This window comes from Chelonoidis abingdonii, chromosome 4 (assembly GCF_003597395.2).
Source record: "Chelonoidis abingdonii isolate Lonesome George chromosome 4, CheloAbing_2.0, whole genome shotgun sequence".
Lineage (NCBI taxonomy): Eukaryota > Metazoa > Chordata > Testudines > Testudinidae > Chelonoidis > Chelonoidis abingdonii.
The window spans coordinates 17,787,872-17,804,915 of NC_133772.1; the positions used below are offsets into that span (position 1 = coordinate 17,787,872).

The following is a 17,044-nucleotide window of genomic DNA, read 5'->3' on the forward strand; positions in this document are numbered from 1 at the left end:
CTGGGCCCAAGTCTCTGACATGGCGAGGGTGGCGGGACCACAGGCTGCATGCTGTTCCAGCCAGTGGGCTAACTGGAGCCGAGTGCCTGGGTCTAGCTCAGATCTGTCTGGCCACAGTGGAGGAAGGGCCCCATGACTACCTTATAGTATGTATTGCTTTAGGATTGTCCCGGTCAGCTCATATAGCTGAGCTCCTGTTTTGATTCATAGAGCCGAGCCAGATCCCACGCCTGCACCTTTGGATTCTGCTGTCTCGTCCTGCTCAGCTTCACTAGTACGAACCAGCACACACGACTACCCAAGCCAGGATGGCCCAGGGGATGTCTCTTCCATTCACCACCCTTTCTTTAAATGCCCTGCACCAGGGAAGGGAAGAGGGAGGCTTCACAAAGCAGGCACAGACCCTGCTCAGTGTTTCACCGCATGAGAACTTTTCATCGACACAGAATGGGGACGGAAGGGGAGCTGGGAGGAGGAGAAAGAACTGGATACACTGTTCTGCAGACAAGGGCTCAAGTCTTTCCCTGAATTCAAACTGGCATTCAGCTCTCGTTTCGATCTTTGATGCCCGGGCGCTGGATTCTGAGTGGGCCCCGCTGCTGTCCTTCCAACATTTCCACCACATGAAATGGGGCGGGACAGATGTCCTTTCTTCGTTTTCAAAGGGAACAAAACTCAAGGGCAGAGCATCCGCCCCTGCTGTGGAGTGTTTGTGTGGGTAAAGTGGACCGCCTCCATGATGCTACTATGCCACTGTAGAGCAGGGCAGAGAGGGAACAGGTGTCAGGAAGGTGGGAGATAAAAACAGGTTGGCTATTATGTTCTCCAAGTGGTTTAGCATTTGGCAGTAAGACCTGCTGGAGGCGACAGCTTGATGGGGCTGCGTAAGGTTATGCCAAGCTCAGGCTCCTATGGACACAACAAGTTCTTTTCCTCCATAGCCAGGAAAGGAACCAAGATGGGGGTGACTGGAACTTCCAGGCCAGCCGCCGGTTGGGTACCTGCAGGTGGCATCCGTGAGGTTTAAAGTTTCTCCTAGTGCAAAGCCCACTGAGGCGAGAATGACTGGTGGGTTCCTGGCGTCACAGATGATTTTTTCCAAAGAGAAGGTGGTGGTGGGGGGCTGGGGAAACATTCACGGAGGCATGTAGCTCGGATGTTGTCTCCGTTGCACAGAATGTTGCTTGGGGAGAACCTCGCATGGAACAGAGTAGTCCTATCACCACTGGAAAAGCCCAGAGCATGGACTGAGACCCAACAAAACACTGAGAAAACCAATGTGGCAGGAGGCGCCTTCCTTTTGCCATGAAGTTGCAAAACGGGGTTGGGGAAATAAGGAGAAATTTTCGGACAGAAACAACCTACCATCCTCGTTCACCAATCACTAACCAAAGGGGGAGGGATTGTTTTTTTGTTTCTCTGCATGTCCCTCATTGTGGGAGTCTGTTAAGAGTCACCAGGACAGGGCTGGGGGGGTCTGGGAGAGAGGGGACGTGCCTTCAGCAACTGGTTGCACCGAAGAAACCTTTTTGCTTTGTCAGGTTAATGCCGAAGGTCACCTTGAGGAGATGGAAGCCATTTCTTGGTCTCCATCTGGGGAAGGGGGGTAGGGGCGAAGTGCTTGCCCCTAGGTGAGGAGGGAGAGCCTTTAAGACAAGTCTTCCACTGGCAGCTCCTCATCCAGGTCCCTGTCCTCCGGGATCGTCACATTCTGATTGGTGGTAGCCATGAGGGAGATAGGTCTGTTGTCGTCCTCAGCCTCAGTGGGTTCTTCCTTCACGTGGACTTGATGGCTGAAGGGAGACAAGGGGAGTTGATGCTGAAAGCTTGTGCTGAGGGAGCGAGATGGTTTGGGGGATGGGTGATAGGGCCTGTTTAGCCTCTGGCAGTCACTGCTGGGACCAAAGGCTGTTACTCTCCAACTACTGCTCCGTGGCCTGTATGAGATGAGGTGGCAACACCCTAAAACCCCACAATTGGTACCCTTGCCTTCTCCAGCCACGGAGGCTGATCTCCCCCATCCAGAATGGGTGACCCTCCCAGTTGGGGAAGAGGCACAGTAGCAGAGAAAAACATGCCCTGCCATTGCCCAGGCTGTCCATGCCCAGAGGCCTTCAGTCCCCAGAGATGTCAATCCAGCACCACTTTCAGTCAGAGTCCTTCAAAACTCTATGCCAGGATTCTGGCTCTGCTCATTAACTTCAGAAACGGACCTAAAGCAAAACCCTACACCCTAACCTCTCCTGGACGCAGGCATCCCAACACTGAGTTCTGCAGCATGGGCCCCTATCAATCCACTCCCTGCTCCGCTCTGTCCTCTTGGCTTATGGCATTTCATAAAAGCTACCAACGTTTCCCCTTCTCCCAGCTTTGCATTCCCACCTTCTTCCAGCTCCTTCCCATGGCGTCCACGGCTGTGATCGTGGTAGGAAAGTACCCAGGAACGGCCGCTCACCTGTACTGCTGCGGGGAAAGCCGGGGGCTGTTGCTGTCATTGCTGTTGACTTGTTCCACGGTGCTGCTCACGTCGTCGTGGCCGATGTGCAGCATGCCACTGGTGGAGGTGTTGATCATGGTGGGGCTGTTCAGGAGGGGGAAGTTGCTCTCTGCCAGGGCTGCCTGTAACAGATGGACAGATAGTGACACCAGCACCGTGATGACAGCGGCAGAGTGGTGCTGGCCAATTACACACGAGTTTGGGTACAGTTTGGAGAACAGTTAGACGGAGGCTACATAGCAATTGGCTACGCCATGCCCCACCTTGGCTGCCATCCATTAACAGCTGCTCCCCAACTTACCATGAGCCCAGGAAAGGGAGAACAAGACTCCGAGGGGGTCAATGTCTCTGCGACGGGCAGGACACTGGGGAGGCTGGGATGCCCAGCTTATTGGTAGGGAATCACTGGGGTTAGTGCGCCTGGATAACCAATCAGGGGGCTCCTGTGTTATTGATCACGGGAGGAAGGACTCTCAAATTATTGGTATTAAAGAACTATGTGTTCAAAGGGGTTTGCGTTCAGGGGCTGCAGGGTTATGGGATGGCTGGTGTCAGGGACCCCATAAATCCAGGGTTCTCAAACTGCATTGCAGCCCAACCCCTTTCAAACAAAAATTGCTACACGACGCCGGGGGAGGGTCAACGCTGAAGCTCAACGGCTTCAGCCCCAGGTAGCAGGGCCTGTGACCTGAGCTCCGCCACCCAAGGCTGAAGTCCAAAAGCTCAGGCTTCAGCCCTGGGCCCCAGCAAGGCTAACATCAGCCCTGACGATCCCATTAAAATGGTGTCCCGAGCCACAGTTTTTGTTAATAAACTCAATTTAGTTGGGTGGATTTGATAGCTGCACGCCACGGTTTTCTCTTGCTGAGCAAAGTTGTGGGGCTTGTGGAGCGTCTTTCCTGGTTTGGTTTGGGTTGTTGTACTGCAGAATAGCTCCGGCAAGAAGGAGAGGGTCTGGCAGAAGCAGAGGACAAGCCCAAGCTGTCTGCTATCATTGGAGGGGCCTTACCTGGTAGCTGGCATTAAGTGCTCCGTAACTGAGTCCCGAAATCATGTTTTTGACTAAAGTTGGACTCCTGCAAATGAGAAACAAAAGGAAGTGGCTCTTAACTCCTGGCCCAGGGAACAGCAGGATCAGAGATGGGGCTCTACTGAGGAGGGTAAAGCAATAGCAGACTCCTGGCACTTCAACTTCCCCACTGCCCTGCCCTGCCCATGGGCCCTGGACACATGCCCTGCCACCAGCAGAGGGAGGCAGGGAAGGAATGAAGGATGGCAATTAGAAGTCTCACCATTTTACTATCTCCCCCTTGATCCATGCTGGGCTTGATCCACCTGAGCAAGCCCGGATCCACTCATGGCTTGTTCCTGCCACCCACAACTTTCAGATAAGGAAAGGGGGTTGACCATCATTTTAAAGGACCATCTTGCAGGCCCATACCCAGTCAATAACAGCATTTCCTTTACATTTTTGTCTCCTTTCGTCCCTCGTAGGTTTCTGTCTTTTCCTCCCTGTGTCAGTTTCTTTTCACTCAATTTCTTTACCCCTATCGCTCTTTTCCATCCCTTAATTCTCTGGGTGGATGCCTGGGAACGAGGGATGTACAAGGAAGGGCCGGGGTGGCTCAGTACCAAAGCCTGGGTCTGAAGACCCTCGAGAGAGAAAGAAAGAGAGAGAGAGAGAGTGTGTGTATGTGTGTGTGTGTGTGTGTTCTGATCCAGATTTGACAGTTCAGGTCCATCTCAGGGTTAACAGGAAATGCTAAGGGGTGGATTGTTGAAAGAGCACGTGCTGGGTGAGGCTTGTTGTCGTGGAAATCCTGGGACAGCGCTGTGTGATGGGATTCATCTGCCCCGTCTCCTCACTAGCGCCCTGGCGGCAAGCTAGGATCCTGCCATCCCAGCTGAGCTCCCCACAAAGGAGGTTCTTAGGGGCAGGAGGGCAAGAAGAAAAACCCACCCCGTCATCTTTGGTGGCCTTCGCTTTTGGTACTCGACTTCGTCTACCGTCCAGACAGCTCCCTTGACGTTCTCCACTCGCACAAAGCACTTGTGCAGGCTCAGGTTGTGGCGCACGGCGTTCTGCAGAGGGGACAGAAGGGAGACACAAAGCAGATGAAAGACACATAGCAGACACCTCTCTGCCACCCATGGCATCCCCCAGATGACCCTACTGTCAGCCAGTATGCTCCTCTTCCCCTACAGCCCTGCTCACCAGCCACCAAGCCTCCCTCAAACCCCACCTCCCGTGCTGAAGGGTGACTGGCAGCAGTAGGGGTGGGGAGCTCTCAGACAGCCACGTTCTGCTCAGCAGCTACTCAGGGAGGTCAGCCTGTGGGTGGGGGACAGAGCTACACAGTAAGAGCAACCATTGCATAGAACCACACAGAGGCTGCTCTGGAAACAGCTCCCTCGCACTTTATAAGCAGGGCAGATGGCAACTAGGCACTCGCCGACCTAGACAGTGCTACCACCGGGATTGTCCTTAGCACTGGGACGTTTGCCATCTCCGCCTGCATGCTGGGCTGATCTGGGGGGCTTTAAGTGACAGTAGCACTGGTGAATAGTGTGGCACTGACAGCCCACCAATGGAAGCCCTCCAGACACTGCTTGGCCAACGCCAGTGCAGGTGTCTCCCATGCTGCATTTCACCCCTCAGGTGGGAGCAACGGAAAGTGTTTAGTCTTCATGGCTACTTGAGGTGTTTGGGGACATTGCTTCATGCCAGTTTGTGTCTGGCGTGAGACCTATGTAAGAGCCATCAGAGGATGCTAAATTCTAGCCGATTGCTGAGCGCCAAACGTGGTGCGCTCTGCTAGCCTTTTGAGACAAGGAGTCTCATCCTGCCTCTGCCATCACTTGCTCCCTCTGCTGATGGAGAGCAGCATCCCCATCCAGGCTCCTCATGCTGACATGAGAAGTGGGCTTGGAGACAAGACCCTTCGCTATATCTCACCCCTCCAAGGCAGGCAGGAGGCATACTTTCTGATACCTTGCCCAGAGAGCCATCTTAGGCCCTTCTATGGCCCCTGTGACTGGCATCTCACTCTTTAATGCACTTCTCATCACACCCCTGAGAAGCAGGGCAGGGCAAGAATCCCCCTTCAGCAGGAGGAGAGCTACGTGCACAGAGACTAACTGACCTGCCCAAAGTCAAAGTCACACAGAAAATGAAGGACATCAAGCAGGGAATGGACCCAAAGTCTCCTGAGTCCCAGGCGAATGCCCTGACCACCACACTATCCTACTCAGCGCTGTCCTCTATTCACATCCCTTAGGGGGAATATACGATCCCCCCGCCTGCCTTAACAAAAGCACTTGCTGCATCTTACCCCAGCCAGGGAGAGGGGGAGGAGAGTAGGTGGGCAGGGTCCTGCAGAAGGAACCCCCACTACTCTACTTTTCTCATCTCAGCCAACCGGCCTGGGGATAAAACAGCCTCTTGCCCCCCTACATCCTTTCCCTTCCCAAGGCCCAGGAACCTTGACCCTGTGAGGCTGCCCAGTGCTCTGAGCTCCCACTTACACCAACAGGAGCCGAGGGCGCTCAGATGGTGGCAAGTTGAGGCCCTCCAGGAGTCTCGGCTCAGCCAAATCTTGAGCCATTGGCAGGAGGCAGAGGGAAAGGAGAGGCAGACGGGGACAGGGAAGGGATGAGCTGCATCAGAAAGGCACACGAGATGCAGTCATCACTGTTCTTAGCTTGGAGATGCTCGGCAAAGCGGCTTCCCCCACCCCCCCCTTTTTAACTCCGTTCCTTCCCTTTTTTTCTTTCCTTCACCCATCTTTACATTTCTAAATGTAAAATAAAGAGACACACACGTAGGCAGACAGCACAGCCCCGAGAGACACTGGCTCCCCCTTTCCCCTTCCAACTCCCTGCCATTTGCTACTGCCCCTATTTCATTACCAATTTTAATTTGCCTCTAATTAAATCCTGTGTATTTTTCCGACTCACTTGCTAATCCATGAGGGAGGCAGGAGGCTGGAGTGGAATCTCTCCGAGCTATAATTACAAAGGGCCTAATCACGCCGGGGCTCTGCCTTTGAATAAATTTCCTTGCATTAAGGTTCTCAGATTCTCTGCCTTGCAAATGAGAATGACCCCAATTTCAGGAAGTTGGCCTCGGAGGGTTTTTTTTCTTTTTATTTCGAGTCCTGATTCGTGATGAGAGACTAATTCGTTACGCTAAAACATTAACAGCAATTTAAAAGGTCGAACGGGGGCCATATAAACAAAGGAGCCAGCCAAGACAACATGGCAAAAGGAGAGACAGGGACAGGGACCAAAACCCCCTCACTGGAAAGTGTTACAGTTCCCGAAAACTCATCCAATTGGATCATTTCCTCCTTTTTGCCTTCGAAAAAACCAAAAAAACACAAACAAAAAAAGTGCGACTCCTCCCCGAGCCCTGAACAAATGCATCCACTCTTGCCAAAGCAACACCATTACCCGAAACATCCAGTGTGGATGCTGGGTCAGCAGCCTCTCTGCATTAGTCTTATTTCTAGTGCGGCATTGCCTGGAGGTTCCAGCTGAGATCGGGGCTTCATGGTGCTCAGTGCTGGACACACAACCAGCGAGAGACAGGGCCTGCCCCAAAACAGATAAGGCATGGGAGAGGGGAAGGATTACTCCCTCTGCTTTACAGATGGGGAACTGAGGCACAGAGAGATTAAGAGTAACATTCTTAAAAGCATGGGGTATGTTTCTACTGTGTTTTAAAATCTGTGCCAGCGAGTGTCCACAGACTTGGTCTCACAGGGCTCACACTACAGCACTAGAAACAGCTGTATAGATAGTGGGGCTTGGCCTCTGAAGCCTTGGAAGGGGTTTTTAGCGCTCTGTTGATCTGGGCTTGGAGACTTGCTGCTGCAGGTTTTAAAGTGCAGCGTAGACGTACCCCTAATGAGCCAGCAATCTTTCCCTTTGGAAAATCAGACTTAGGCTCTTAGGAGAAAGTTAGTGGGGCTTAAGTTTCTTGGCGACCTTTGCAAGTGCAGCTTAGGCTCCAAAGTCACTTTGGGTAAAGTATTCAGAAGTGCCCAAGTGACTAGCCCAAGGTCACCCAGGGAGTCACAAGAAATCAAACCCAGATCCCGGTCCAGTGCCTTAGCCGCAAGCCCACCTATCTCTACAGAGGTGCACAGAATGATCCATGCTCCATCCCCATCCCCTTCTGCAGCTGTGCCAACACGCATGGCAGATGGCCCCCACTGGTGCCTCTCAGGTCCCATACTGCTGCTCCCACAAACAGGGGGCACATGCAGCAAGCCAGTGGCCACCGGCAAAGAAAAGATCTGCCATTCTCATTAGAAACAAATCTGGCAGGGAATGAGGGAGATTCTTTCACTGGGATTCCTCACCCATGTCCCCACAGACACTAAGCAAGGGGCTTAATAGGCCCTGAGCTCCTGCAGCGAGCCAAGGTCCCCCTACTGGTTCAGGAGCCCCAAGATGTCACTTTGGGAACCTCTTGCCCTCAGCTCTTTGGTACGGCAGCACCTCCCACTGACAGAGACTTTGATGAAGAGGAGTTTGGGTTTCTTGTCTCAGGGCTTGGATGCTTGGAGGGGGATTTTTTCCCCTTAATGTGTCACCTGGCAGATGGGATCTGCTCTGGATTCCACTGCCCTTCAATCTGTGCCCTCCTGCTAGCAAACAGAACTCCTCCTTTAGCACACAGCAGAATGAATAAATCTCCTGGACAGCTCCCACCTCCTCCCTTCCTGTGTGTATTTGGGATTCCTCCTTCAAACAAAGACCAGATTAAAGGAGGGAGACACAGCAAGGCCACAACCCTTATTAAAAAATAATACCCCGGCACTGTACAGTAATGACTCTGTAACCCAAATGTAAGCAGCATCCCACCATTACTGTACAATGTTGTCATGGGCGTGTGTATATATATTAATAGAAGCATGAAGTGGGAGGAAAATTAATCAAAATCATTCGGAGGGCCAGGCTGTGGGGAGAGGGTTGAAGAATTGAATAGAAAATAAAAGGATTTTGATTTGTTTTTTTAAAATGTAATCTATGTAATTTAACAGAGAATTCTCTTCCTTGCTGTGGAATTCGACAGAAGGGTTCAAAATATCTCCAGAAAGGATTGCATTCTCCATTCAGTGCAGGGGGGGGATTTTAGGGTAGAACCCTAGCGCAGATTCATCCCTACTGACTTCAACAGGGGCTTTTCCATGAAGGAAATTCTGCTCTGAGGGATGCGGATGTAAATCCACGCAAATAATGGAGTACTCAGGTCGCTGGCTGAGAGTCGAATGGTGCCTAGGGATCCTACCTGAGATTAGGGCCCCATGGTGCTAGGTGCTGTACAAACATAAGGTATGTACAAAAAAACCCCACTGCAGCCAGTCTTAGAACCTGGGTCAACTGATTTGGCCTCATGAGGCTCATGCTTGTGGGCTAAAAATAGTACAGTAGAGGATGGGTTTGGGCCGAAGCCTGGGCTCTCGGACCCACCTATCCCCATCACTAGATTTCAGAGCCTGGGCTCCAGCCTGAGCCTGTACACTGAAACAGGAGCACAAGCCTGAATTAGCTGATCTGGGCTCTAGGATCCACTGATGTGGGTGGTTTTTTTAAAGCGTAAACACACCCATAGCGAGAGACAGTCCCTGCCCCAAAGGGGCTACAACCTAATCAGAGGCGGCAGAGTAAGGACAGGAAAGAGACACAGAAATGACACAGGATATGGTCAGCAGCAGAGCTAGGATTAGAACCCAACTTTCCTGAGTCCCAGGCCAACGTCCTAGCCACTAGACCAGCTTAGTTCTCAACAGAAACAGCTTCTCAGACAGTGACTTGCATGCAAATACATTTCAATGCAACACCCTACAGGTAGGAACAGTGTGACCCCTGCATGAACCAGTAGATCCTCTCTCACTAGAAAGCTGGAGCTGCCTTTTGTCTTCCACTGGACAAGGATCCAGATCCCATCACCTATAACGCTGCATTTCAGTGCATAGCCCAGTGTCAAGGCTTGCCTGAATGGGCTCTTATAGACTATGTCTACACTGCAGCACACATAGGCAGATCCAACCTAGCTTTGATCGAGCTCGCTCGCTCCAAATAGAAGTGAAGGTGCAGCAGCATGGGCACTGGCACGGGGTAGCTGCCGGAGTACAAGCCCAACCGATACGAGCTAGCACATGACACTATGGCATCTCCGCTAGCCCACTAAATTAGGTCAGACAACCCTAGCTCGGAGATGCCTACACATACTGCAATCACACCTCTTGACTATAGAGTAGACGGACCCCCAGTGGCCATTCTAACACACGGTGCTGCAGGCCAAGAGAGCAATAACCCCGTGGAAGTGCATGGCCCGGAGTCTTAACGGTTTTCTTGTGAAATGGACATTGGGACAGGTGGGGAAAGCTACGCTGAGATATAAAATAAACTTGGGCATTTTATTGGCGGGGTCTGACATTGCCAGATCCAGGATACTACAAGAGCTTAAACCTCGCAGTGTTTCGAGTGGACTCAGCATGGGGTAAGGTCACACACCTGCTTAGCTGGGCTGGTGTTGGGGGGCTGTTGGTGGAGGAGGGGGGAGAGAGAGAGAGAGGTCTCTCCCGTCTGTCTCAGATCTTCTGCTCTCAGGCCGCCTCCTTGCCTTATTTTAAGGTGGCTTTTGCATTTCGACAGAGTATTTATTTAGTGCCAGACTTGGCTGCTCTGTTTGCCTCTCATCTTTGTCTTGTCTAATGATGTTTGCTTTATGACTCGGCCCTGCTTTCCCTCCCAACCCCTGTCCCCGCCCCATGTGCTGGAGATTTCTCTGCTGTTGCAGCTGCATGCGCCCACGCTAACACATGCCACTACCCCTTCCTCTCCTCTCACTTCCTTCCTTCCTTCTCTGTGTGCTTTGCGCTTGCCCAGCACCTCCTACCTGCTGATCAGCTGGGATTCTAGGAAGGAGGTGAAATGTCAGAGCTGATTGAGAAACCATGACTGGTTGTTTTTTGGGAGTCTGGGGAATTTAAGGGTTTATTATTATAATTTTTCACCTTCAAAATGAGTTTTTTGCTTTTAAAGACTAAGACTTTTTCCCCGTATCTCCCCCTCCCCCACTTCTGACCCCTCTTCTTTTCAGGGGCAAAATGGAAAAAGGAAGAATGCAAAAAGGAAGAGAAAAAGAGACAAAAACGGGTGAAAGGTCCCTTCTAAACTAGAACATTTCAGTTTTTCCCTTCCAAAATATTGAAATAATTAAGTTTTCTGCAAAACATTTCATGGGGGTGAGGGGAAAGAAGGGAGAGGGAGGAGGAGAAATGGACAGTTTTTCCATCCTCAAATGTTTTAGAATGAAAAATTTTGGCTAGTTCTGCTAAATTGTAATGTTTCTGTTTTACAGATGGGGCAACTGAGGCAGCCAGGGGCAGCAGAACATTCCCAGAGTTAGGAATAGAACCCGGGTGTTCTGACTCCCAGTCTCCCATGCTCTAAACCCTGGACATTATTCCTGACTCTGGAAGAGGAGGAGAATCCAGATGTGCTGACTCCCAGTCCCTTGTTCTAACCATTGTTCACTCCCTGTGAACGGTGCCAGGTTCTAAGGAGAGCGACAGGTGCAAAAGTGCTGTTGTCCCAAGACGGAAACAATCTGCCAGCTCGGAGGGTGCGATCGCACCAAAGGGTGAGATCCCAAATGCGACTTGTGCGGGGCAGTGTTGGCAGAAGTGCTCATACACAGAGTTGGCCTGGCATGCAAAGGGCTGTTCCCCTGCAAGTGCAATGCTCCACATGAGCCATCAGGAGGAGTCGATGACTGGTGCAGGAAACTCACGGAGCTGTTCAAACTGGAGTCCTTCCCGGGTTTGTTTCACTGACCTGGTTAATGCTACAGCTCACTCGCTGTGCACTGGAGGGGAATTAAAGGGTTGGGTTAAACAGGGGGCACATTTCTCCTTTTCACAGGAGGGGGATACCCCTCTCCTCCCATCGCCCGGGAGCTATGTTCTTGGTACACTTGGCATAAGGGCTGAGACGGACTTGCCATGCACAAAGGCCTAATTGAGCAGAAGCAATTAACTTGCTAACACCTTATCTCCAACGGGTGGGTTCTAAATCCACACTGCTGTATCATAGGATAACCAGACAGCAAATGTGAAAAATCAGGGTGGGGTAATAGGAGCCTACATAAGAAAGAGACCCCAAAATAAGGACTGTCCCAAAAAATCAGGACATCTGGTCACCCTACTGCACCAGGCTGAATTCTCCAGGTTGTCAGATCCTGACAAGCAGGTGGGTGAGGTGAAGTGGGAAGAGAACAGAGAAAAGTTCAAGTGATAAACAAAGAAAACAGAGGGGAAGAGAGAGTGAGGTGTGTGCAGATGGAGAGATGAGGAGTGGGGATGGCTGAACAAAGGAGAACTGGAACCCTAATCTCATGTCTAGCGAGCAGGGTAGCACCAGCCCTTGTGCCCCTTGAAAGGGGACTAATTGTTGAAACAAGCCCTCTGTGATGTACGGTCACAGCCTAAAACAGTCAATGGTAGCTCAGAAGATTTCAGGACAGCTTAGCTCAGGCCTCGCAGCCCCAGCGAAGGGCCCTGCAAATTTTGCTTTGTCAGCCCAAGACATCGCAACTTCCTGAACGCTGAACTGTGATGTAGGGCGCCCATCCTGCAGGACACGCACACAGCGGGTGGCCTAGGCTCTGCCTTCCCTGCCCTGACACCATTATTCGTGGTCAGTCAGCCAGGCACAGGCACCACATTCCAGCAGCAAACCTGCCGATTTGGGAAAGGGGACGGTTGTCAGCTACTTTTGGGCCTGGCCTTTTGATTTCATTGTAATAAAAGAGAGAGAGAGCGAGAGAGAGAGAGAGATGTACAAAACTTTATGGGAAAGGCTTCCAACCCTTTTTCTGTCAGTAAAATTCTACAACCTGTGCAAGGCGGAAGGTCAGATTAGACAATCACAATGGGCCAGATTCTCACCTGATGTAAATCAGCGTCACTCTGCTGAAGTCAGTGGAGCCGCACCGACCTATGCCAGCTAAGGAATGGATCCTTTAATCCTGCAGGTGCCAAGTGATCTGGTGCACACCTCTGATATTGCCTGAAGTCCTCAGGTTGCCAGAAATCAGACTCAAGGGACTAGGGTGTATGGCACGGAAACATCCCTGATCTTGGTCACTGATCTGGTGATGGACTAAGACCAGATGTCCATGCCAACTGGCCAGCTGCCTTTCAGTCTGTTTCATCTCTTGGGTATTGTTAATTCATCTGCAAACGCTTTTCGTCTCAGAGATTGGGGCAGGATTGAGGGGAATTCATATCAAATGACATTTGTTTGACTTGTACGAAATCATGCTTTTAGAAAAATATATAAAATGCACATGTGCCTGGGAGATTCCCTTGACAATAGATTATTCGAAATAAAAAACAAACACGGCAGGAAGTGAAATTAACCAAACTATTCTGCACTATCCCAGCCATGAGCATGAAAAGTAAAATGGAACAAATAGTTGAAAGGGAGAGAGCCTATTAAAATACTTTCAGTCTGAATGGTACGAAGGATGGAAGGTATTTTTGTTAATTGTGCACAGATAAATAGGTATAAAAGATTAATAATAGATGTTAGAAGCCTGTTATAGACATGAGTAATATCTGTTCTAGACGTCTGGAAGCATGTCAGCAGATGGTGTTATAAGCAGGGCTGGTCGAAAGTTTTCTGTTGACATTGTTCTCCAGTGGAAAATTGGGTTTTTGATAGAGAGAGAGAGAGAGAGAGAGTGAGTGTGTGTGTGAGAGAAAGCATCTGCTTTCGCCAGAAAATTCAATTTTGTGTTTAAAAAGAAAAACACATCTGCCTAGAAACTGAAATATTTTGATTTAGAAATGACACCACAGTTGTGCAACTCCTATGATGCACTGCCTTCTTTGCCCCTGTTCAACTAGGGACTCTGGCCTATAGAGGAGAATAGGAGCATGAGACATTTGAACTACAAATCCCATGAGATGCTGTGGCGGCACTTCAGCATCAAAAAAAAATTTTCCAATGAAAAGTCAAAATTTTCCAGAGAGAAAAAAAAAACCCCACTGTGATAAGCTCTAGTCAAACCATGGTTATAAGTGACTTATTGAGCTGTTGAAATGTATAACAACTGATTAAAACATCTAGTAATCATTTATTAGACCTTCAGGAATGCATCATTAGTATAAAAAGTATGATCCTAAAAGATGTTATTTGAATCACAGAATTTTCTTTTAAGTTTTATATTCATAGTGCCCCTCTAAGTGCTTTGATCCATGTTACTTTGAGTTAGAGCGAGTTGAACTGTGTTGTATTACAAATTGATACATACCAGGGGAAAAACTCTGGCCTGGCAGGTGGATGGAGTAGATGCCACTTAATAGACATTTTTCTGTCTCTGTCATCTCAGATTTTATAAATTCCTAAACAAATAAGACTGGAAATCTTTCCCAAGCTCACATTTTGTCCTCAAACAGATCAGCTATTCACCTCTGTCTGTGGATGGAGCTCAGAGCAATTAGGAGTGAACTGTCAGCGTCAATGCTTTCCAAGGTGCTTTGCAGCAAGGCGGTACAGTGCTGGGAGCTGGCATTAGTGGGAAATCGGGAACCCTTACTGATCTCAACACAGTGCGGGTTTCTAAAGAACACTAACAGAGAACTTGAAAACCAAAGCGACAGCTCCTCATATAGATTGTGAGTGAGTGCTTGTTCTATTGCAACATGAACAAGTCTCTCTCATTAATTTTTCCCATTAAGGCAGTGCCCAGATGCTTCAAATTGAGATTGGGGTCAAATTTTGCTGGGCGCTGCAACCACACATAGTACAGGACAGTCCCTGCCCCAGACACCTCCCAATTGAAACAGACATGGCAGATGAAGAATGGATTATTAAACCCGTTTTACAGATGGGGAACTGGGGCCCAAACGGATTACCCCCATGTCCAAGGTCACACGGAGTCTGTGTCAGAGCTGGGAACTGCACTCAGCTCTCCCGAATCCCCGTCTAGTACTTTAACCATTGAACCATCCGTTCTCTTCTTATACCCTTGAACAGGTACCTATACAAACCACCACTAGCTAGCGGTACAACCAGCAGCAAACTATTCATTATAAGAGGCACATGCCAACTAAGGGTGAGTGAACTGGATTGGCTAAAATAAGAAGCCCTCACCAGCCAAACCCTCTTTTGAGCTTTAATATTCCCACACCCTGAACTTCTGAGCTCCAGAGCTGGAAGCAATGAAAGCTGCAAGAGAGACGGCTCTGATGGGGCTTCTGAGCTGGTGGGAAGTACCAACCCCAGCCCAAGAACCACCTACTTGAGCAATTCCCCGCCTGGTGTCATTCAAAGCTGGGATAATTCACTCACACTTCTGGGCACTGCTCTGAAACAAACCTTCTGAGCTTTGTACTAATCGAGGTCCGCTTAAGGCACAGAGAAGCCAGCTTAGTGACTTGCTCACGCCCACTTGCATTGGCATAGGACGCCGTTAGGAGCATTTGACCTGGGCTGTAAATTCTTTGGGTCAGGGACTGTCCTTGTTACACGATGTCTAGCGCAGTGAAGCCCTGGTACAAATAATACAAGGAAGCAATGGTAATAGTAAAAGTACCCAAAAGTGGATGAGGACCATCAGTGAGAAAAGGAGCAGAAAAGGATCAAGCCATAAAGGGTGAGGGGGATGGACGGGTGAAAACTAAAAGAACCACAGCCCTGAACATGGAGGTTTGCTAGGCTTTAGAGGCTTGTGCAGGGAGGTCTTCCAGCGCCAAAAGCTCCCCAGCACTCAGTTTCACAGGCATTAACAATACTAGGCCTCAGCAATGGGACTATCCCACTGGACTAGGGTCAGGTCCACTGAGAGGACAGGATACCTGGGTCCCATCCCCGGCTCTGCCACTGACCTGCTGCTTGACCTCGGCCAAGTCACTTCTTCCCCTCTCTGTGCCTCCGTCTCCCCGTGTTGTATTCAGACTGTAAATTTTTGGCAGGAGGGGCTGCTTCTCACCACGGCTATGTACAGCACCAAGCACAAGAGGCTCTGATTTAGCCGTGGTTTTGAAGCACTACTGCAAGACACATGATAAAGACCATTCTGGGGCTTGCAGGTGAGTCAGGGATTCCAGACTCCATTGGAAACAATTCCCTTCAGTTTATCCCCCTCTGCCTGTTCCTCTCAGTTCAGTTAATAGACAGCCAGCTGGGCTGAGCTCTTATCAGGGTTTGAGGCTACACAATGACTCTGGCTTCCCGTCTGAGGGAGTGATTGCATCAGGGTCTGCCTGTGACACTGGTGGAATGATGTCATGTCTGGAAGATGGGATGGGGGTGAAGGTGGGGTGCTGACTGAAAAGCAGCAGTACCCAGCAGCAGGAACGTGACCCCTGTCCCTTCCCCACTGGAGATGGTGCTCCCCCGGCCCTTCCCTGCAGCCTTCCTATGAGGGTCTCTCCAGATCTAGACCAGAACCATTGAATGGAAAAGGTGCCAAGAAGGAGTGGAGCCTGAACAACAGAGGGGAACTGCAGGCCCAAGGAGTCAACTTCAGGACTGGGGTAAGTGGGTGCAAATTTACTGACGTCTCAGGGTTAATCCTGCATGCACCTGGAAGCTCAGGTTTTGGGGGCTCTAGGCTTCTACGGAGACTCGACTTCCATGGCACATAAAGATCACAGCCCCATTGCCCTGCCTGGGGAACCCTGCCTCATCCTGGTGCCATGAATCCCAACAAATGGGGAGGAGAAGCTGAGCAGCCCCAGATGACCTCAGGACTCCATTGGCAAGGCACTGTATATACACTGTAAGAGAAAGCCCCTCCACCCCAAAGAACTTACAGTCTGAACAGGGTGGGAGAGAGGAAGGACTGGTAGCCTCACTTGAAGGAGGGAACACTGAGGCAAAGAAAGATGAAGTGACTTGCACAAGGTCCTGGAGGCAGTCTGTTGCAGAGCCGCAAGCTGAAGCCAGGTCTGCAGAGCCCCACGCCAGTGCCTGACTGGTAACACCAGCCTCTCTCTCAGAACAAGTCCGACATTTCACCCGTGTCTTTGCCAAGGTGAAAGACAGATGACAGCCAGCTCACACAGAACCTCATCCCCTCAGATGAGAATTGGTACCCTAGCAAGAGCCGTGGCGGCTCTGGAGACTTTTACAGCTTGGCTGAGGCATCTTTATTTGCAGCAAGACACCAGCCCCCGGGTTATCATTAACCTTCTATTTCTAGAGTCTAATTTTTTTTTTTTTTTTTTAATTAATACCCTTCTCCTGTACCCAAGATGTGCAGGTTTAGCTCCAGACCTAGTTCCTGAGCCTGTTTGAGGGAGCTGCTCACTTCTGCATGATGCCCTGGGGGGACTCAACAGCCCCTACCTGAGAGCACAAACCCTAGCGAGCGGCCATTCACATCCGACCTTCCCTGGAGTTTGAGGACACATGTGGTGGAGGGAGAGATAAATGCTTAGAAAGAAAGAAGAGTTTGATTTTTACAGCAGAACTGAGCACGTGGGGCTCCCGCTGATTTCATTAAGAAATGCAGGTGCT

General features: G+C 50.3%; 1 protein-coding gene across 5 annotated transcripts in view; it reads right to left on the bottom strand.

Annotated features, from left to right (window-relative positions):
- Positions 1–411: 411 nt before the first annotated feature.
- The window catches only part of FOXP4 (forkhead box P4), a 133,326-nt gene continuing 116,693 nt past the window's right edge, over positions 412–17,044 (bottom strand). For all 5 annotated transcript variants that reach the window (XM_032768361.2, XM_032768353.2, XM_032768347.2 and 2 more), the window contains 4 exons: positions 4,458–4,579; positions 3,507–3,573; positions 2,456–2,619; positions 412–1,793 (listed from right to left, as the gene is read on the bottom strand). In XM_032768361.2, coding sequence (XP_032624252.1) covers positions 1,649–1,793; positions 2,456–2,619; positions 3,507–3,573; positions 4,458–4,579 — 498 coding nt within the window. In that variant the 3' untranslated portion in view covers positions 412–1,648. The remainder of the gene's footprint in view (positions 1,794–2,455; positions 2,620–3,506; positions 3,574–4,457; positions 4,580–17,044) is intronic.